Raw genomic sequence first — 22,235 nt, 5'->3', positions numbered from 1 at the left:
TACAAAAAATCCCAATGTAACAGAATGCAAATTCAATTTATATCTTACCAATTTTAACCTTTAGTAAAAGTCCCATTTTCCTTCCAGGCTAAGCAAGAAGAAATAACTAGATTCAGAACAAAAATGTATTTCAAATGAGTCACATATTGCTGATATGTTAAAATACACTATCTCCCTGTATCTGACTTGCTGAATGAATTAGACTTTCCATGGGTATATTCATTTGCCAAAATCTCCCTCACTTCATATTACAAAACGAATAAAAATTCATATACTTGGTTGAAATTATAAATGGAACATGTTCTTTTCCAGTCCAACATCTGTGATAATTAACAAAACTCTTAGCTGAGACAAACTTAGAAAGGCTGCACTGAAGGAAAAATGAATAATCTTCCATGCCTCTATTGTATAAGACAATAAGATTTAAAAAATAGGTGGTGGGTTTGAGCTTGCTTTTTTTTTTTTTTTTTTTTTTTTTTTTTTAAGGGCTACTGTATTAGGAAAATATTTGTAGTAGAAATTATTATGAAGTACTGGAATATACTGCCCGCTGAGATTGGTGTATCTCCAACACCTGTGATATTTAAAATTACTAAAAACACCCTGGACAAATCTGCACTGAGGTTAACCACAGCACAGCTTGAAAACATTCACCTCCCTGCCAATTCTGTCATTCTGTGGTTCTAAGTAAAGATTTACACCAGTGTTTCTAGCAGAGCTGTATTTCCTATATATAAGTACTGTATGCTTTTCAAAACAAAATAGTCCACATTACCTAATTCTAAATGGAGGATCATCAAATTTTATATACATAACAAAGAAATAAGTGGATGTGTTAATTTATTGTGATTATCATATTTTAAAACATATCTAGGTATTATCCCCATTTTTCAAAGGAAAATTTAGATTACATAAAGTATGATTTTCCTAGTCCCAAGCACAGAAAACCAAAGAAAGAGCATAAGACAACACATTTAGGTCTGTACTTTCAGACCTAAATGGAAATTGTTCTTTTATTTCTGGGTATACCACCATATTTCTCACAAATAGAGCTGATTAAAGTACAGAAATGTCAGGTTTGGAACAGGAGTAAAGTCAGAATCAATGAGTTTTAACATAGAATAACATTAGAGAAAATAAATACCAAATCTAAGTTTATAATCTCTCTTTATGTTGTATTAAAACAAAAATGTTTTCCTCACACAAAGGAACAATATAAATACTGTTTTGGTAAGAGATTTTTCCTATGATATTCGTGGGGTATGTGTAAAATACATATAATTACCCAAAATAAAGCTTCATTAAGCTTCTATTGTAAAAGTGCCATTCTTTTACACACAATTCTTTAGTCATCTAAAAAATAATTTATGACAGTACACAAAGTCATGCTGTTTTATTAATGTTTTAAGTCACACAAAAAATTAAGTCTTGTCTTTTTCATGTTGATTGTTGCAAATTAAAGTATGTAATTTGAAGTGATGAACATTCAAGTATAATTTTCTGTGTATAGTTAGAAGTACTTCACTACCAAATGACACTACTGTTTTTATACAGAGAAGTTAAAGTTAAGTTAGCATACAAACCAGAACTAGTGTGCTTTCCTTCAAGCACACCAAACTTTGTGTGCTTGAAGGAAAGCTCAATAACTGAAATTCAGGCTTTCATCCCTCATATCCACTCTTTTATTCATCAGCTGTATTCAGTTATTTAACATACTAAATGTTTTAGTTACTCTTTGCAAATTTTTTTCATGACCCCGTGTTACATCAGCCATTTACCACATGATTCTAACTGGTATTTTAATAAACCTGTCTGAATTTCTACAAAACCAAAATGGTGTAAGACTACAGGATAAAAATATCACTGTAAAAGAAAATATGATCCTTTGAAAATAGAAAAAGCAATGGGCCTCAGAAAATAATCTCATGTATTGCTCTTACTCCTAAGAAAATCTTTGAGAGGATTTGACTGCAACAAGTTTGTATTTGTATATATGTACTGTACAAATCAAGCATTCCACTTTTGGACTGATCTGAATACTAATTGAATAGCTAGCAAAAGAGGAAACAGCTGAAATGTAATTGCTGTGAATTCAGGACAGATGTACTAACAGAAGACAAAATTGAGTACAGTTATACAGAGATAATCAAGAGAGAAATCCGGTCACACTGCATGCCAACTTACTGACTCAATTGTTTAGTCAGTGGATCCAAAGATTAAGGATTTATTATCCACATCTCATGGAAAACTTCAACCAGGAAATTGCAGAGAATATTAAAGCAAGAAATATCACATTATTTTCTAAGATTCCAGTATAAACAAAACTAAATCTTTATTTTTTTTTTTTCTCATGCTGTGTTATCTTCATTTAAAAGGGTGAAAAAACACACAGAGAACAAAAAACCTGAGAAATACCTCACTTAATGATGCAGTGCTTGAAGGCCACATCCCTGGTTCATATAGGCAAATGTACTGTGGACAGCAATGAAATTAAAACACTTAATATCACTTCAGTTTCGGTTACCACAAAAGTAAGGGTTTAATATATTAACTAAACAAAGAAGGGCATTAAGTAAAACTATATTCATTAAATACTCTGTAGACAAAAAAACCCAAAAACAAACAAAAACCCTAATCTCCTCAAACCCATAGATGTATAAGTAAAATATATTCTGTGTTTTTAGAGATACTGTCTTACTGTTTTTGCAATATCATATGCCATCAGTATTTGCAAAAAAAGCAATATTATCATTTAAGTTGTAGTCTACATAGTAGATGCTGTACCATTAGCACATTTTAAAAGTCCAAGTGCAATATTATAAACCACATAGCACACACACTCACAGACAGAATAATTCAGTATGTATCATAAAAAAAAATCTAACCCCTTTGCCATTATTTCTCTGAGCTTTTCTTCTAAAAATATAAGTGGATCTTCTGGATGGGCAATAAATACATCACAAAGCAGCACCTGCAAAAAACCCGGCAAATTAATTCCTTGCATTTACAGCAAAGTAGCATCTAGTTATGAAGCTGTTAAAACAAGCAAGAGTTTACCAGAATCTTTTAAAGTACTGCAAAATAGAGGGATTTTTTAAAATCAGTTCCCTTTCATTCAATTTTTAAAGGTAATATTGCATGTATCAGCATAATTCCATTGCTAGACTTCTAAATACTGAATCTAGGATAGTAAAATAAGTGGCATTTCTTTAGCAATTCCTACAAATAATTTCATTGCTTTTTATATATGCATTAAAAGAAAATAATATATGTAAGATTGGATAGTTTTATTTACTTAATAAGAAATGGACTCTAAAACAAATTTAATACTGTGAGGTAAAGAGTATGTTGAGTGGAAGCTGGGCAAAAATTGATCCGGTAACCAATACTGAAAACAAAATGCACCTAAAAAATATCTGCTTTTCAGGATTGTTTTATCATACAATTTTATATTATCTTTTAGTGACAATGCACAATAACCAATGCACCCTTTTTTCTCATTTGTCCTTTAGCTATCTTCAGCTAAAGGACATGGATCATTTACTTTTAGACTTTGAGCTCACATACAGCAAGAACATTCAAAGTTTATTGAAGTATATGGACAAATTGCAGTTATTTAAGTGACTATTTATTGGAAATGTTAAACAAGAAGTTCTTGTGCCTGGTAAAAATGTCAAAACATGGCATGCAATACTACCTTCCTTTCAAGACATGGTCTTTTGCTGTTATTAAACTAATGTGGAGCTTGTGCTTGAATCCTTTCCAGGAAGCATGGTGGGAGGACAAAGGAAAAGAGAAAGGCTCTAAATCAAATCCATGCTGTGGACAAAGAGCAAAAGCCATGCACAACACAGAGGCAAAAAAGGAACCCTGTCAAGTTGCCCCTCACCCTACAGAGGCAGAGAACAGGGCAGGCAGGTAGAGAGAACAGCCTGACAGGCCTTCCATGGTCTAATCAGTAAACTATGTAGAAACAGAATCAGCCAATAATGTACATTGGAAGGGATCTCTCAAGGTAATTGAACAGAATTTGTTGGGATGCCTCATTATTGGAAGTGTTCAAAGTCAGGCTGATCAGATGAAAGAAAGTTGTCCCTGCACATGGCAGGGTGGTTGCACTAAATGTTCTTTGAATGTTCCTTCCAACCCAAACTGTTCTGTGTTTACATGAATCTAAGACCAACAAGAAAAGGTGAAGACAAAACCAAAGGCCATTGTCTTCAGTTTAGACATCTGAATATTTACAACACTAGTCAACACACCAATTCCAACCCTAGCATCTTTTAATCCTCTCAACAGAAATGTAATTTGCAAGGTGTGGCTGACTGTTGACTATGTTAAAAACCTATAAATGCATCACTTATCATTGTAATTCATGGCATGCAATATTTTAAATAATAAACAGGTTAATGGTTTTAATCACAGATTTTCCTATAGGCAGATGCCCAAAGCCATTCTCAACATCGGTAAACTACTCCCTCTGCTGGATAAGCCAGTTTGTGACGGCCATATTTTTTTTATTTTTTTTTTTAGCATCGTTTGCGTTTTTCTCTCCCTTTTTCAAACGGACAACTTCTACCTTTGGGTATTCTAAAAGTTCTGCAACACAAGAAATCCAACCCGTCCAGTGACATACTGAAATGCACTGCCTCTGTTTCACATTTGAGAATATTAATTAAATAAGGAAGAAATTGTAACACCTTGTGTTCAACCCTCATTCAAGTACTCTTCATTAATGCTTGGACTAGGTGTAAAACCGGAAACAACTGTGTCAATTATGCCAAGCAATTATGTCTGTACATATGTCTGGCTGTTTCTATTAGACTTCTTCAAGTCTCTCAGCAACCTGAAAGAATCCATCACCAATGTTTTCACCCATTCTTCTTAATACCACTTTAGCCATTTACTCTTCATGGCAAAATTATATTGGGTCCCAGGGCAGAAAAATCATAGACCAGCTCTTCATCCATTTTTAATTCTAACATTGTAAGAATACAGCTACTAACTACAGTGAAGTTGTCACACACAAGAGTGTCTGCAGGATTACAGTTTGCCTGACTTTTAATTATAATTATTTAAAAGTAAATCTGGATGAGTACAGTCAGAAATCAGACAGGAAGGAAATTCTCAGATGCAGCAGGGAATCCTAAATTATTTGGACAAGATTACTTGGACTTCAAATTGTTTGGACCATGTGCAAACCACAACCTCATCATAAAAAGAATTAAGCAAATGGCCAATTTAGAACTCTCTATCCTTAACTTTGAGACTATGTGTATAAATGTTCAAAGGTCTCATCTTAGCTTTGATGTTCCTTAATAAAAGGACCAGTATTATCTAATTTATCTTCACACCAAGCATACTGTGACTTCATTAAAAAATTAAAATATAACAAAATTTAATATGAAATATGGGTAGATATCAACAAGCAACAACCTCTAAGAAACAAGAAAAACAAACAAAAAAATCTTACACAGGGTAATTTTAAACTGGTTCTTTAATAAAAGGTCTTCCCTTAATCTAAACCTTAATTCTTTAATTTCTAGTTCATTAACTTAATGTCACTGCTGCTATAATGCTGTTATAGCTATAATGCTATAACTTTTGCTTGGACATGTAGATATGAGCTGGTTTTTAAGTGCTGAATCAAGAAATACAATTCATGCCGGTACATCTTATATTTTGTTTTTCTGTACTTAGAAAACAAAGAATGATCTAGAGACAGATTCCCAGGAGAAGTGCTCAGTCTACACACAGCACTGCTCTGTAATTATTGCAATTGGCTCAAGATTTCTTTATTGGTCTTTCTAAGGAAATCCTGGCTATAACAGCTGATCACAAATGTGGCCTACTTTGCCAGCTGAAATATATCAGGGTATCTCTTAAACTCTCATTTGTGCATTGTGCCTTTTTTTTTTTGTTTGAAGGAAACTGAAAAACAGCTGCTGCAGATTTGGTAACAAGCACAGATGAACACGAAAAACGGGGAGGAAACTACAGAAACAGAGAATCACCTTACAAATTCTAGGGGCAAACCCACCAACGCTGCATCCCCCACAGCCCTTCATGCTGTGCCAGTTTTATTCTCTGACATTTTATGGAAGTCGATTTACTCCTGTGCCAACATGAATCCCTAATCCACCAGTAACTGAAGCACGGCCCAGTGTCATCTTTACGACTGACAGTCCATGAGAAACACGGATTGGACCAGCTGCACTCATGAGGAAGGAATTTACGCGGCTGGAATCGAGAGGTTCTTCTGTAATTAACACTGAAGGAGTTAAATGCATCAGGGAAAGTGCCAGCGCTGTTCACCGAGTTCATCTTCATTTCAATCCTCATTTTAACATAGATTATAAAGCAGAATTGCTTTGTTACATCTTGTTTCTGTTCTTAAAGTTTTCATAATACGTTTGAAACACGCCAGCGATAAAACGAGAATAAAATCACACTCAGGCAGCAGAGAGCAGTGGGAGGAGCATGAGCTGCCCCGCCAGCCCTGAGGGCACAACGAGCCGGGGCCGGGGCTCGGCTGAGGGGCGAGGGGGCCCTTCATGGGGGAGGGGGGCGGACGTCTCCCTGCCACAGATGTTACCGGGGGAGTTTGTGGCCCCGCCGGCTCCAGAGGGACCAGGCTGCCGACCCGGACACCCGGCGGGTGGCGGAGGAGCGATCCCGCTCTGGGGATGAGCCCCGCCAGGGGCTGCCATGGCGCAGGCCCGCCCTTCCTGCCAGGGCCGCCCCCGAGGGGGAAGCCTGTTCGGGACCGCGCTGCGGGGGCAGGCCGGCCGGGAGCGCGGGTGATCTCTTGTGTAAAGCGGAAACTGCAGCGCAGCGGCGGAGCCTCTCCCGCGCCCGGCACACGGAGCTGCGGGCTCGGCAGCCCTGCGGCTCCCCGGGTGCAATCCCCGCGGCCGGTCCCGAGGGAAGGGCAGAGCCGGATGGGGCGGTGGCTTCCGCGGGGCACGCAGCCGCGCCCGGGCCGGGCCGATGTGGAAGCCGCGGGGCGCGGCGGTGAGGGCGGCGGCGCTGCTGCTCGGGGCCGGCGCCTGCTACTGCCTGTGGCGGCTGGCGGCGGGCGGGCGGCGGGGCCGGCGAGCAGCGGCAGCGCGGGGCCCGCGGGCAGGTGAGGGGCAGGGCAGGGCAGGGCAGGGCGGGCCGGCCTCGCCCCGCCGGTGTCCGCGGGTCCCGGGGGGTTCCCAGCCCGCGGCTCGGGGCCCGGAGGCGGCTCTGCCCCCTGCGAGAGGCGGGGCCACGGTCCTGCCTGCCGGCCCTCCACAGCCGTGCGGCGATTTGGAGCCTCTGGAGGGTGGTTTATTTATAGCTTAATTTTTTTTTTTTCCCTGTAGAAGTCCCCCAAAGTGTACGTCCGATCAATGTATTTGCTTATGTTATTACAGTTATTTGTGTTCCCCCTATAATTCAAAGCTAAACTGAGCGTTTAGACGAGGATGAAAAACGATTTTGGTTTTGAAGTGAGCTCTTGGATCATCATAATTAACTTTGACCTCTTTTTTACCCCGAAAGAACACTTTGGTGTTTGCCTGGTCAGATGTTGGAAGTTAAGCTGTGGAATTTAAAGCACTGGTAGCTTCTCAGGAGTCATCTCGAGTAAGCTGTGACTAGTCCAGCAGTCATACATCAGGTCTCACGGCTCTTCAGCTGGCTAAACAGTTCTCCTTGCAACCTGGCTGAAAGTGGCCTTTGATGGCATTTGTTGCCCTTTTATAAAGGTCAGGTACTCCACAACATCATCCCGACTCAGAAGCAGACCTTCTCCGTTGTTTTGGGAGCTGCCATGATCAGCAGTGTTCCTAACATTGTGGCAGTTACTTTGTCAAAGGACCTCAGCATACTAGCAAAGTGTCATTATTATAATTTCTGGAAGCACTAGTCTGTAAATTGGAAGTTTTGTTTCCTACAGTGCCCAGACGGATTTCCACATTTCATTTCAGGGACACAAAAAAAACCTCCACCCAAACCATGTTTGGTGAATATTCCTAATAATTTTGCAGAGGAAATTTGCTATTGGTTGACCAGGAAGTAACTCACCTCACCTCTAATTGTGTGTTCCTTTTATTCTCCCACCTTCAAAAGAGGTAATTAGAGGAAAAGGATGGAAATCTTAGTGTCATAAAACACAGTCTTTTTACCGTGACATGATGGTTGGGCACAACCTTAGAACAACGTGTCCTAAAACTAAGAGCTAAATTTCATCTTTGTAAAAAACATTGAGTAGCAACTAAGTGAAATGTCTCAAACTTAGTATTAAGTATTTAATTTCTAAACATTGACAGATAGCAGTCCTCCAGTGTCAACCCATACCATGGATGTGGATGTTCTACAGAAACTTATTCATTTGCTCCAGGCCACAGATGATCCATTAATTCAAGAGCAAGCTTTAATCACTCTCAGCAACAGTGCTGCCTTCTCTGTAAATCAAGTGAGTATTGTTCTGTAGAAAACAACAATGTCCAATGCCAGCCAGTCTGGTAGAGGAGAGCTGCTGTTTTGCTAAAGAGTGACACAGGAATGAAAGCTAGGATAGCTTGTGTTCTAAAATGCATTTAATATCTTGCCTTAATTTCTGCTGGCCCAAATAATATAATTCACAGCTTCACAGAATTTATTGAATTATGATGTTTGGGCCACCTAAAGTCTGTACAGAGTCCTGTATTTACAAAGGGCTGTAAATATATCTTTTTATTGCTTACAATTATGCCATGTTATTAAAAGGGTTGAAAACTAGGTTAAATACTTTCTGGTTCAGATCTAAAATTTAGTGAGATAAACTAAATTTTTTATCTCTCACAAAGTTGTGTGCTGTTTGCACATTAGCAATTTTACAACTATCAAGGTATCTTCAAATCATTTGGACATAGAATGCAGAAAAACTGGATGTGATTTTCATGCCTTTTTAACAGTGTAACCTTCAAGGTCCCACCCTTTTTGCTACTTATGACAGCCATCTATTCTGGCATCTCAAAACTGTTTTCTTAATATAAATCTCTTGGAACAGAATGCAACTGGAGCCCAAAGCCCATTGGTCCATTTAAAATTTTTTAAAAAAAAAACAGTATTTTTTTTTAAAGACAGTTACAGTCTAAGTGAGAAGATTAAAACAGGAATAAAAACAAGCGTAATGGGAAAAGTTTCAGAACCTCTCCTATGATAATATGAAGCTGCATCTTGAAATTCTGTCCTGTTCAGGCAGGACTTTTACGTACTGTGGTCTGGTTGAATTGTTCGTTATCCAGTAATTTCCTTTTATTCTTCATAATCTAAAATGCTTTAGGCATGCTTTGCAGACCAGATTTTAAAAGCAAAGGTGATGTGCCATTGCCAAATAACAGCAACTAATACTTTTTGTTCCTAAGCAGGACCCTTAGTTTCAGTAGAAGCAATAAAGCAGTATCTGCTAACACTCTCTTTAAACAGAGCAGTCAGTTCTGGAATTCTTCATTCATACTTCATTTTTTGTCAGTATGGAGTCTTTGAGGGAATGCTTCAGCATTTAAATTGAACTTTTAAAAATCCTATTAATATCTTCTATATTTCAGGATATAATCCGAAATTTGGATGGTCTTTCTGTTATTGGACAGATGCTCTCCAACTGCGTTCCCAAAGTGAAAGAAAAAGCACTAAATGCACTTAATAATTTGAGTATGAATATTAAAAATCAGGAAGAGATACAGGTAAGATTCTTAATGGGAAAAACCAAAGTAACCGAAGCAAAGAGATAGTACAGGTCCTTCAGCATATTTGTTAAATACAAGCCAGGATTCCAAAATGCTTTGATGATACACATACAGGTCAGCAGATCTGGATGACTGAAAGGATAACTTAGAAATGCATTGCTTCACTGACATTTACTTTTAAAATAAAAGATAAGACAGAAACCTATGCAGTTTGTGTTCAGCTTTCACAAAATACTATTAAACAGAGACTGTGCTGCTAAGATTTTAGCAAAGTTATGTGAGGTTAAGATGATTTCCAAATGTGCCTAGAACATCACCAGTGGCTGTTGAACAGAATGGATTGCAGATTGAACTTGCCAGGACTCCTGAGGTGAGGGAGAATAGTAATTTTGCCCCTGGGTTTGTGTGAGAACAATTTTTAAGGTGGTAATTCCACCTGAAAAGTGTGTATAAATTATAACAAATTCCACTGGTAAATACAGTACATGCTATGAAGAGGAAAGGACTAAGCATCAAGAAAAAAGAAATCTATCTGATTAATCAATAGATCAAGAAGTGTCCAAGTGGTGAGCTGAGGCAGATTTGAAGACTTTTACTAGTTTGTTTTTTTGTTTGTTTTACTAGTAGCTTGATAAAAAGGTAGTGTGACTGGTAGTTTGCAGCATCTTTAGCAATAGGCAACTTTTATTAAGTAGTGCTTGCTAATATTTGTCTAGGTGTATAAATAGAAAATAACTCCTTTGGTAAAGGTAATTTTTTTTTCTCAGGACTCCAAGATTTGTTGTATACTGTCATCCAGAAGAAAAAATTGGTAAAAAATAGTTGTTAATGTCAGTTGTCATCACTATTCCTACAGTGTGCTCCAGTAAATGGGCCACATAGTTGGGAGAAAGGATTTCATTTCAAAGCTTGTCCTTAGCTTGTTCTCAATATTTAAGATGTTAGTTATTTATAAGTGATTTTTAAAACAACTCCTTAAAGCAGCTATGCCACTTTGAAAATGGAGTCAAAGCAATTTAAGTTTTCAGAGCAAATTATGTTTCAGGAAGATTAGTGGGCATAATGCTGCATGGTTGGCTTCTGTCATGCCACTAGAATGTTTAAAATACTCAAAACAAAACAGTACTTGTTTCCAAGAACCTTCACCATTGAGCCAGCAATGTTCAGGAAGTATTTATGTTACTGTAGCTAGGCCATTGATACTATTTGTGGCAGAAAATATGCTTTTATCAAAAATTGTTCTCTCTTTATTTCTTTCCCCCTTTCCCCAGGTATTTATTACAGAAGTTTGTAGGACTGTTGAGTCAGCTCCCCTGAACTCTGATGTGCAGCTAGCTGGACTCAGGCTGTTGACAAATATGTCTGTTACCAATGACTACCACCAAAAGATGATAAACTCAATTCCATGCTTTCTTCAATTGCTTTCAGAAGGAACTGAAACGACACAGGTACTGGCTAGTGTTACTTTTACAAGCCATTTAAGAAGCTGCTTTACTTGCCTTGTTTGTTACCCTTTTGGTGAAATGGTTTAGACTGTGCTAAGAAAAACCAAATATTCATTAATGATACAGATTTTATGCACTAAAATATGGATCTGTATTAGTTTCACAATATAAATTCAAAAAGGGGGGAGAGAAGGTAATCGTAGTGGAATGATCAGGCTACAGCTCTGCCAAAGCAGTGCAGGGTGCACTGTGATTGCCCTGTGTCTTTGCCATGACAACTCCAGAATTCTCTTCTGCTCTAAACATTGCTACAGCATCACAGAGCAAGGAGAACCTGCATGGGAAAGGCTTCACTGACACCTCTCCGTAGGGAATCATGCCAAGCAGTGATCCTAAGTTATGGACTTCTGTTCCCTAATGCTTATGACACCTCTGGAAACCTTAGTGACTGCAACTGGAAATCATGCTTATTTGTGAATTATTTTAATGCTGAAACGAGCTTCAGCTAGGGACCAAACTCAGCTTTTATTCAAGATGCTGTGGTACCATCAGTGTACGTGGTTGCTCTATCAGATCAAAACCAGTTTTCCAAAACACACATTTCTATTAAACATAACAACACCTATTGTACTTAAGTACAGGAAGTAATATGGCCTTTTCCTAGTGTTTAAAGATTAGCATCCCAAGGTCCAAGAAAGCACAAAGGTGTACTTCTTGTTTATGCTTTGGATCATTTTAAATGTAGTACTTAACCATTTTCTTTGTATTTAAAAAATAGTCTGCATTTGGCCTACTGGGATTTGTTTATGGGTGTTGCCTTATTTTGATGTTTAAGTCAATCTGAATTTGCTTCTAACATGTCTTGGTTTTCCCTATACCAAAATACTCAAGATGTTAGTTAACCCATTCTACCTTTTTCTCCCCAAGTCAACTTTGACATTATTGATGTCCATTACAGCTGTACTTACTTTTAATGAACTTGTACATTCCTCACTTCAGATTCAAGTTTTGAAAGTACTTGTGAACTTATCTGCAAACCCAGCCATGACAAGACATCTTCTCAGAGCTCAAGTAAGGTTCTTGCTGCTTCATTTTATTATTAGCATATATACATGTATACCAGTTTAGATATTGCATGCACTAGAAGAATTTTAATCTTTTAGAAATATATATGCATTTCCAGAATAAATTCTAGACACTGCTTGGTTAAAATCAGTAGCTAAGTGCACATCCTTTCACAGGCTGGCTTTATTCCACAGGGTAGTGTAATACAGATACTGCACTTGCAGAGGGAGAGGCACAGGGCCTGTGCACTTGGATTCAGTTGGTTGTTCTTCCTGTGTACCATTCCAAATAATCAATGATAACTTTCAGAGAAGCCTGTTCTAACCTTCCCTTTCCACCAAAGGGGTAATACCATGTCCTTCAGTTTGTATTATGTAAAAGGAACCCAAAACTTCATTTCCAGACACACAGTCAGTATATAGATTGAAAGCCATCAAATAGAACCAGTACTGTAAGTGATCCTTCTCAACTGCTGTTTCTATAGCCAAAACACTGGACCAAATTCCAACTGGAATCCCCAACCCTTTATTCAAATGCAGCCATAAAACTGTTCCCTCTAAGTGCTCTAAGTGAACTTTCCCTGTGCATTTACTTATTTCTTCTTGGAGAAATTTGTGTGATATTTGCTGTGTTGGTCTTGGCACACAGGTAAGTGTAACTTCCTTAAAACATGCAATGGCTTTTATTTCTGAGCTATCTGCCATGAGCAAAGCTAGTCTTTTCATTATTCAAACAAGGTTAGGGTAGCTAAATATTCAATTCTCTGTTAAGTGTATAATTTTTTCATTTATCAGATATGCTAACAAAAACATTCAGGGCAAAATCAACGTGGGTGAGAAGGAAAGCAGACCTTTCTTCCAAATTTTCCAGAATTTTGGACAGACCAGCCACATTTGGGAGATTGAAAATACAAATCATTTATTGGCCTGTTGATGCACAGGCCAGTCTTTTCTAGAGAGAAAATGTTGTACAAACACTGTACAAGTTTCTGACAGGAGTTCACAGCATATGAAGTTCTGGGATTTTGTACAATTTCTGGTTTAGGTGCACATTTTTTTTCCATTTCCTGAAGTTAGATTTAGTTACACATACTTACTACTGTTGATTAAGTATGGAATATTTCTTCAATATCCTAGGTGCCATCATTGGTGTTACTTTTTGACAACTGTATCAACAGAGATATCCTGGTTCGAGCCCTGGCATTTGCAGCAAACTTGAAAAAGAACATGAACGATGAAGGAGGGACCATGATTGAGGAATACAGTGAAGACTCAGTTTTCTCCACACTCTGCAGGGACTCTGCCCCATTTGCTCAGAGACTGGCATCCTTGCTGCATCACCCTGACACAGAAGTGAAAGAACAAGTTGTGAGAATATTAACACAACAGTGTTGTTTTCTTAAAACAGACTGACCTGATGAAAATACCTAATCTTGGCAATGTGATGCTAAAAAAAGCCTGCAAGAAGTAAACAATACAACAGTGCTGGAAAAAAAACACCTGAATATTATCATTTTAATAAGGCACAAATGAGTTACTACAAAAGAGAATGCAGTGTAATTAATACAGAGAGCATAACTGATATTTTTGTACAAACAAGAGAAAAGCAATAGCTTAATTATTACTGATAAACTACTGCACAGTTGCTACATTTATGCAATGGGGGCAAGCAGTTTAAAACATGAAAACATTCATATGTAAAATGAACATTTTAAGTGGATGAGTAAAGTGAATGAAAAGATCCGTTGCAGTATCAATTTTTTTTTTAACTTTAAGTATTTACAGCTGTTGAATAAATACCTCTTTAGAAGTATGCATTAAAGATTCAGCAGATTGGAGATTAGGCATTTATATTTTATTAGTCTATTTATGAAATTGGTACCGCCAAATCTTACAAAACAACATTAAATAAAAACAATACTAAATTATCATTACAGATATTCCTACAGAATTATTATCTTCAATGAAAGCTGCATACTAAGGTCACTGAACCTAGGTTTTGTCATCTTACCTGCATGACATTTATTCTAAAACTCCATTCTTGTATGCTTAGTATATCCATTCCATTTAGCCAAACTGCAATGCAATTAACTACACGTGTGAAAGGTTTCTACACTTGAACAAAAATTGAAAGGATTTTATATTGCTTTAAAATTGTCACTTTAGGGAAAGCAGAAATATTTTAAAAATACTTTATTAGGAGTCAAGGATTATCTGCAACTGCAATTCAGCATTCTCATTTTTATTAAAAAAAGTCTGCAAGAACAGTATTGTAAACATTTTTACAAAAGCTTGCAATTCTGTAGCAGCCCTTGAGCTTCTTTCCTTGGAGATCTTTACTCCTTTTATTTCTGCAACTGGAGCATCATTGGAATGAGTGCTTCTGCAGAATTAGCACCTCTCCACCCCAAAAAAAAAAATTTTAGTCATCGATCCAGCATTAACTCAAAATGAAGTGGAATCCATACAAATATCACTGTAAAAGAACTTGAACAGTTTCACTGATCAACAGAAAACATACTGGAAAATGCATCTAAAACCAAACTAAAAACTTCCACTACAGAGAAACTAAAAAAATGAAAGTTTTCCACTTTCTTCCATTTTTAAGAGAACTGTATCATTTAAACTGTTACCAAGTGCTTCATCTTTCTAATTTAGTATACTCACTCTGCTCTTAAAAAAACATTACTATCTTCTCTTTCTGTAATGCAATAGATACTTGTCTTCAGAAGGTCACTTTGCAAATAGCTACAACTGCAAGAAAAATATGACCTTGAAACTGTGACACACCCATGCCCTGATCAATACAGGGGTAAAGCTACCCGTATCTAATTTATCCACATAGGTAGTTTTAACTCACCAGGAATACAGTTAAGGCAGAAATAGAAGTTGGCATGATTCCCAGTCAGAAACTTGAGAATTGCTGCATTGACAGTGAACTTCCTATTCTCCTTCCCACTGCTCCTAAAACACTGTACAGTTTGTAATAAACAAGTTACATTACAATCACTTTATGTTTTGCAACTTTTTGTAGATGTTTTCTGACTAAGAAAAACAAAGCCTAGGCCAGACACTAAGAATTTACCCACTCTCCTCTCCTGACAAGACATTAGTACCAGTCTGGTCTAGGTATGGCTGATACATGGTTTCTTGAGCTCAACAGAGACGTCTAGATGCCCCTTTCCATGTTCTCTAGCCTAAAAAGAAGTTTTTCAAATATAATCTTTTTAATAGAATTGGTCTCCCGTCCGTTGCTTTGACAGCTGACAGGAACAAGTGACCTTTTCTAAAAATACATGAGAATTTGCTACAGTGTTGTCTCAGTTTTCTTTTTCTGGTCTAGAAAGAACTATTTTTAAATGCTTTCTTCATAGAGCAATGCTGTTGAGATGTTTTGAAATCATGCAAGACTTTCCAATGCACCTTTATACAAAGATGTCTCATTTTTTATCACCTACCCCACACCCTTGGTGGAGTCTTATCAGCACCAAGTAAAATGTAGCAGTCACCATTCTAGGTACAAATGCTGTGAATTAACAGATCCAAAACAAAACGTGTCATTACTGACATTTCATTTCTGATCCATGTAATTCAGTATTTCTCTGTTCTGTGGCTGCTTATCTAGGTATTCTGTATTTTAATGTCACTGTTTCTAAGTATGTAATTTTACAGAATAACCTATTGATGATTAGAAAAACAGGAAAAGAAAACAACCCACAACAAAACCAACGTTAATCTTAAACTTGTCCTTCAAAGTACTCAAAACTCCTTGCAGCTTGGTGTCATCCACAAAATTACAGGTAATACACATTTTATCACCCAAGCTGTGTTTGAAGCTGTTGTGTAATACAAGAGACTTCATCTGAAACACCCTCAATGCTGAATAACAGGGTAGTGTTAAACCAGTTTTGATAACTGGCTACAGTTAAAAGTTTACCTCAGTTGTTCCTACCATGGAATCTCATTAATTGGTTTTAAATAGTTGCCAGAAGTTTAAGCCTTTAAATAATATGTCATTTTTACATATATTTATCTTTGTGGAGTACAAAAATAAAATGTATAGCAAGAGAAAAAAAAAAACAAAAACAGCCCAACCCACATATCCCACAGAAAACTTGATTGGCAATGAAATTATCAAGGAGAATAACAACCCTTTTTATTTAACAACAGGCTTTAATTCTGTAAATTAGCAAGACAATTTGATACAGATACATTTGGCCAAGTTTTATAACACTGAACAATGTTGTAATCTCTCATTCAACTTTAAAATTAATTATAGGGAAGCTATTAGAAAAAATACCACAGCCCTTGCTTGAGACTTTCTACTGGAGAAAAAAAAAAAAAAAAAAAAAAAAAAAGTATTTAGAAAAAGGCTGAGTTAATGCAAGGACAAGCGACAATAACAGATTTGTCCACTTCATGTGCTACAATTGACACGTTCAGACCGAACTTAAAAATATAGACAAAACAATAAAAGTGTGCAGATACTCTGGCCAGCAGTTAGTTTTACACATCCATGATGCAATATTAAATTATCTCTCTCTTTAAAAGGCACATTTCTTTGATGTAAAATTCAGCTTTTGTGGTTCATTAATAGATGAAAATGAAGAGTGAAACAATTTTACCATGCTTGTGCTTTAATGACACATCTGTATTGGAAGACTTCACCCCACAAAACATACAGTGAAGCTATCAAGGTACAGGGCATAACTTGAAGACTAACAAGTGGGAGATGACAGTCTAACAGTGAATAATTCAAGTCAGCCATTAATCCTAAGAATATGTTCTGTGCTGAAGTTATTATTGCTGCTGCAAGTAAGAAGAAGAGTTTAAAAATATTTTTTTTTAATCAGTGGGGTACATCAGAACAAGTTGTTCCCAGACAAGACTTAATATAGAAACCACTTTTAGATCACCTCTCTAAATTTATAAACAATATAATTAGTAAAATTTGTCATGAAATTGGTATGCAAGCTTCAGTTCTGAAACTGACAAACCTGGCATTTAGAAATCCAATCTCAAAAAAATCTATTGTGTACGTACATTATGTTAGTATTGTAATATTAATTACTAGTTCAAATCAAACGGGGTTTACAAGAAACTGACACTGTTTCAGTTTTCACACCGGTCATTTGTATTCAAATTCCGTGACTCTCCATGGCATAAGAGAAAGAAGTCATCTTTTTTCAAGCCATATCTTTCAAGAGCTTCATTCAATTTCATTGGAGGATCCAGGTAATACTGAAAAAAAAAAAAAAGAGAATAATATGAGGGAAAAGATATCACTGGCAACATTTTTTGAGGGGAAAAAAATAAAATCACTGCTCTAAAAAACGGTGGGAGGAGAAGGATATTCGTCAAATTAAAATGTGTGGGTTCATTTTAAGTTTTTGAAGGCTAAGAAGGCTGATTTACAGCTGCAGAGTAACTAGCAAGGCTCAGCTTGTCAGCCCGAGCTCGGTGGCCTTCAGTGCAGCAATAGAGCCCGCCGGAGGAAGCGCTGCCCGCCAGCAGCCGGCGCTTTCCCTCGCCCCGTCAATCCGCGCTGCCCGCGCTCCTGTCCCAGCGCTCGGCTCCGGCAGCGCGGGGCCCCCGCAGTTACCGCGGTGTGTTTGTTACATTTCCGAAGGGCATCATCAGGGTGTAATCATCTATTTTTGTGCTGCTAAATACACAGTAACGTTTGTACTGCGGGCATTAGTAACACAATTTCTCGGAAACGCGGGGGACAGGAAATGTTCTATCCAAGCGTCCTACGTTCCCTCCGTGCTCTGCCACGGAGCTGCACGATGAGCCGGGAGGGAGCGCAGACGCGACAGGACATTTGACACATCAGGTGATCACACTCAGTAATGAATTAGGAGATCAAGTGGTGCAACTGATGCAAGAACAGGTACCAGACAATATCAAAGCAAATGTAGATACTTCCTATTCACCGCATTTTCAGTTGCTGTGAAGGTATCTAGGTAACCTTCTTATGAGATCCGTGGGCTTGGAGGAAGGGGCCGGAGGGTAAGGGGTGCAGAGGGGAATAAAACATTTTAAAAAAATCAGTAACTCAGAATAGCTCAAAATTTTCATATCTTTTCTGGTTTTAACTTTGAGTCAGCTATTAAAAGTACTGTTTATATATTTACTAGACAGGTAATTAATAAATACTGTATTGACCTACAGGCATGCAGTTCTTACTATCTCCAAGTGACTCACCACTCAGTTTGTTACTGCATAATGCCTGTTAATGCATAACACTGCATGATAGTGCATGTGTCCTCATCTGTTATGTTCCTCAGCACCTGGATACCAGAAATCCTCCACATTTGCTTCAATAACTCTACTTTCTTAACTACAGCAATATTTTATGTAATTGGTTAAGAAAAGCCAAGCATTGTTTTGAACAGCAGTATGTAGAGTAATAACTTTTCACTCATACAAAGTTCACATTTTAAGTTTACACTTAGAGATACATAGGTTAAACTGCACAAGCAAAGCTTCACTAATGACTGACTAGTCCTTGGGTATCTGAACTCATGTTTAGTGTTGCAATTTACCTCATTTGCTAAAGCAAAGGTCCCCCAATGAATTGCTACAGACTTCTTTGCTTGAACATCAATATGGATTCTTACTGCTTCCTCAGGATCCACATGCTGGTATTTCATAAACCACCTACCAAAATAAAGAACCACCTTTTTATGTCGCCTAATTCAGTGCAAGATTTCTCCTTTCTTTCCATTGCAAAGAAAAAAAAGAAATATATGCTCACCTAATAAAAAAATTATAAGCATGTACACCTGGACAACATACAGAACATTCAAGATCAGGAAACTAACATATAACACACCCATCAAACAGCAGTTCATTTATTGTACGCTCTTTTTGAAGGATTTTTTCTTATCTCTATTTTCAATAGGTTAAGGACATATTACTGGTGCCTTGAGGCATTAAGGCTGGAACTTTAAATCTATCCTTGAGAGAATTTTGTGCTAGCAGTACACATCAAAAAGTGTGTGCTTCAGAGATAGCCCAAGGGAACAGGCAAAACAGAAGAGAGAACTTGGCAATTCTTGAAAGATACCAAGTTTTTACCATGCTATTTGGACTTCCATCTTTTTTTCCCAGCCCATACATGCTTCCCTTCCAGCATTATACAAGTACTATCATCTAAATGTTTTCTCCAAAAGGAGAAAAGCTTGCTCTCCTGAGCAAACAGATCTTTCATACTCTATAACCAAGTCATCTTTGTCTTCAGGTAAGTTGCAAAACCAGGGTAAACACTGAAGCAAGAGAAAAATGTAGCAAATTACATAAACTGGAATGGGCAGGATTAAATGATGCTGTTTCAAAAAAAAAAAAAAAAAAAAAGGCACAGAGTAATTCCAAATTTTTACTCAACATTTTTAAGGGAAAAAAAGACTGCTGATTCATCTTCTGACTGCTGTCCCTAAGTCTGAAGAAAAAAACTCCAAAAACATACACATGCTTTTTAATAAAGTACACCTATAGTTCTAACTTCTGGGTGTATTTTTTTGTCATCAATAGATAATTTCATTTACATACTTTGCTCAAACTCTGATTTTCCTACCTTGGCTCATAAGCTCCAATGGGGATGGCTGCAAGATCGAAAGGTCCAAACCTTTTACCAATTTGTTCAAATGCAACACAATATCCAGTATCTCCTGCAAAGAAAAACCTATTCCAAGGTCCCAAGACAGACCAGCTGCCCCACAGAACCTTGTTATCATCTGTCACCGTCCTTTTGCACCAATGTTGGGATGGGGTGAAGACAAAAGTCACCGCATCATGTCCAGGGACACAGTTCTCCTCCCACCAATCCAGTTCAATGACGTTCTCACAACCACATCTCTGCATCCACTGCAGCAGCCCCAGGGGCACGAACCAGCGCAGGTCGCTGCCGAAGCGCTCGTTCAGGCTGGCCACGCTGTTGTAGTCCAGGTGGTCGTAGTGCGTGTGGCTGATCAGCACCGCGTCGATCCGCGGCAGCTGCGCCACCGTGCAGGGCGGCCCTCGGAACCGCTTGGGGCCCAGCAGCTGGATGGGGGAAGCCCTCTGGCTGAAGATGGGGTCAGTAAGAAATACCAGTTCATCCATTTCCACCATCACTGTGGCGTGTCCCAGCCACGTGACTCGCATACCAGCTCCTGTCTTCCCAGCCTCTTCTGGCTTTTGAACAAAGTAAGGTTGTAACACTGGAAGTTCTTTGTCCAGTTCCTGGCAATAAAGAGCATGATATGCATGAGAGATTTCAGAATGTACTTGGCCATGGAACAAAAACTGCATACAAGGCACAAATCAATACAGTCAGGATTTGTACTTTGTTTATGCTTTTATGCAGAGAACTGCAGTATGCCTCTTTAATGTCCATTTTCCCAGCTACTTCCTCCTAATTTAATTCTAGGGTTTTGCAATATTTACACTTCTCTGTCGAAAAAGAGAAGAGAGTATCCCATCAGGCCAAGAGACCTGATAGAGTCTGGGGGCCTTGCAATGAAACCACTGCAAGGCACTAACAGCATCCCAGGAAGGGATTCCTCCACCTGAAAAAGAATATGTATACACACACAGTGTTACTTAACAAATACTCAAGTTTAGTTTATGCAACTAAATGATGCATCCTCTTAAGTCCTAGCACAAGTAAGTCACAGATGAAAGAAAATGCCATGTTCCCCAGCAACACTCCACAAAAGCTCTGCTAGCTTTTATCAGGCCCTCCCTCTGTCCTCATTACATCTAGAAGCAGCACACGAAGGTTAACTTCACTTGGCTAATGTTAACTATTACAATTCTTCCTTCCCATCGTGCCAATAATTTAATGAACATTCATAAAAGCAAAATAATTTTAAAGATAAACCTTAAGGTACTTAGATATGCTAGGTTATGAAAAGGTTCCCCCATCTCCTCTCTTATTCCAGCCTGACAAGTTTTGCAGTCCCTACTTGAATATGACAAGTCAGAAGAACTGATCTGGCTGAACATAAATCCGGAGGTAAAAAATACACAGCTTTCATTTTGATCAGCTCAAATTTGACTCAGTGTGTATCCTCAAGTTGGCATAAAGGAGGCCGTGGCTGTACATTACTGACTGAAACTCACTGCCCAACCACCACTCATTCTCTCTTTTTGAACCAGAGTTATGCCCTTCACTGCAGTTTGGTTGAAGTGCTAATGCAGAAGTTTCATGTGTAGAAATAAGAGCTTTCCTTTTAAAAAAAAAACAACCAACCAACCAATGAGTCTTCTCAGAACTCCTGACCATCTCCATCTTGGCCACAATGTGGCTAATGCTCTCCTCCCAAACACTTCTGGTGTGAACGCCTCACTTTGTTTCAGAAGAATTTTCATGTGCTAGAGCAGCTTCTAGACTTGTGACACTCCTCTCCCTCGTAATCACAAATGCCCCAGCACTTCTGGTTCCAAGTCAAGTTCTGCCTGCCATGATTGCTGCTCTCACTCTCTCAGCCAAGCAGAGATTAGCACTATCAGTGAGTTTATACAGAGGGGACCTTGTGCTCCTTTAAAAGTTCAGCTGATTCTGTGATACTTTAGGACTCCGGGAGCTGCCTTGCTAAACCAGTCCTGACAGCTTCAGGAAAGTTACTTTCTCCACAATATTTTATTGATTTGGAAGGCATATGTTGGGAAAAACAAAGTGCACACATCTCCATCCCCCTGCAATTCTGCTGTAAATAATAAAATATTAATGAAATTGCTTTTTCTGAGAGCTAATGGACAAGGCATGTTCACTGAAGAAGTTTCATTACTGTCTCCAGGAATGAGAAATAGACAACCTTCTATAAAGCTGAATATAAGTTTAGTACAATAGTTGATACAAGAAAAGCAGGAGTCTTAGACTGAGAAAAATGGCTGCTTCTCCAATGAAGCATCATTTTCTTATCTCTATTTCATTCTAAATACATGGAAACAACACTGGCCACAGAAATCTGAACTACAGAAGCTTTATACTGTGACACTTCAATTTAAAAAAATACACAAAACTAACATAATACTCAAAA

General features: G+C 38.1%; 3 protein-coding genes across 7 annotated transcripts in view; 1 reads left to right on the top strand and 2 right to left on the bottom strand.

The window, feature by feature from the left end:
* FBXL13 (F-box and leucine rich repeat protein 13) overlaps positions 1–6,710 on the bottom strand; it is a gene marked incomplete at its 5' end in the record, with an annotated part of 62,803 nt that extends 56,093 nt beyond the window's left edge. Inside the window, 3 exon segments of the mRNA XM_083860626.1 lie at positions 2,883–2,971; positions 6,114–6,271; positions 6,596–6,710. Coding sequence (XP_083716752.1) covers positions 2,883–2,971; positions 6,114–6,271; positions 6,596–6,710 — 362 coding nt within the window.
* Positions 6,711–6,890: 180 nt separating this feature from the next.
* ARMC10 (armadillo repeat containing 10) lies at positions 6,891–14,045 on the top strand. Its single transcript, XM_083859681.1, has 6 exons — positions 6,891–7,126; positions 8,298–8,443; positions 9,561–9,695; positions 10,970–11,146; positions 12,143–12,214; positions 13,345–14,045. Exons 1-6 carry the CDS (start codon positions 6,991–6,993, stop codon positions 13,618–13,620), a joined length of 942 nt encoding a protein of 313 aa, XP_083715807.1. The 5' UTR covers positions 6,891–6,990; the 3' UTR covers positions 13,621–14,045.
* NAPEPLD (N-acyl phosphatidylethanolamine phospholipase D) overlaps positions 13,436–22,235 on the bottom strand; it is a gene marked incomplete at its 5' end in the record, with an annotated part of 25,252 nt that continues 16,452 nt past the window's right edge. For 3 of the 5 annotated variants that reach the window (XM_083859678.1, XM_083859680.1, XM_083859679.1), the window contains 3 exons: positions 15,938–17,448; positions 18,756–18,870; positions 19,787–20,433. In XM_083859678.1, the coding sequence (XP_083715804.1) occupies positions 17,320–17,448; positions 18,756–18,870; positions 19,787–20,433 (891 nt within the window). In that variant the 3' untranslated portion in view covers positions 15,938–17,319. The other 2 variants (XR_014589868.1, XM_083859677.1) reach the window with 2 other exon arrangements.

This window comes from Zosterops lateralis (assembly GCF_965231275.1).
Source record: "Zosterops lateralis genome assembly, chromosome: 4".
Classification (NCBI taxonomy): Eukaryota; Metazoa; Chordata; class Aves; order Passeriformes; family Zosteropidae; genus Zosterops; species Zosterops lateralis.
Note: the sequence above shows the minus strand (reverse complement) of the source record. Positions and strands in the feature narration are given on the sequence as shown.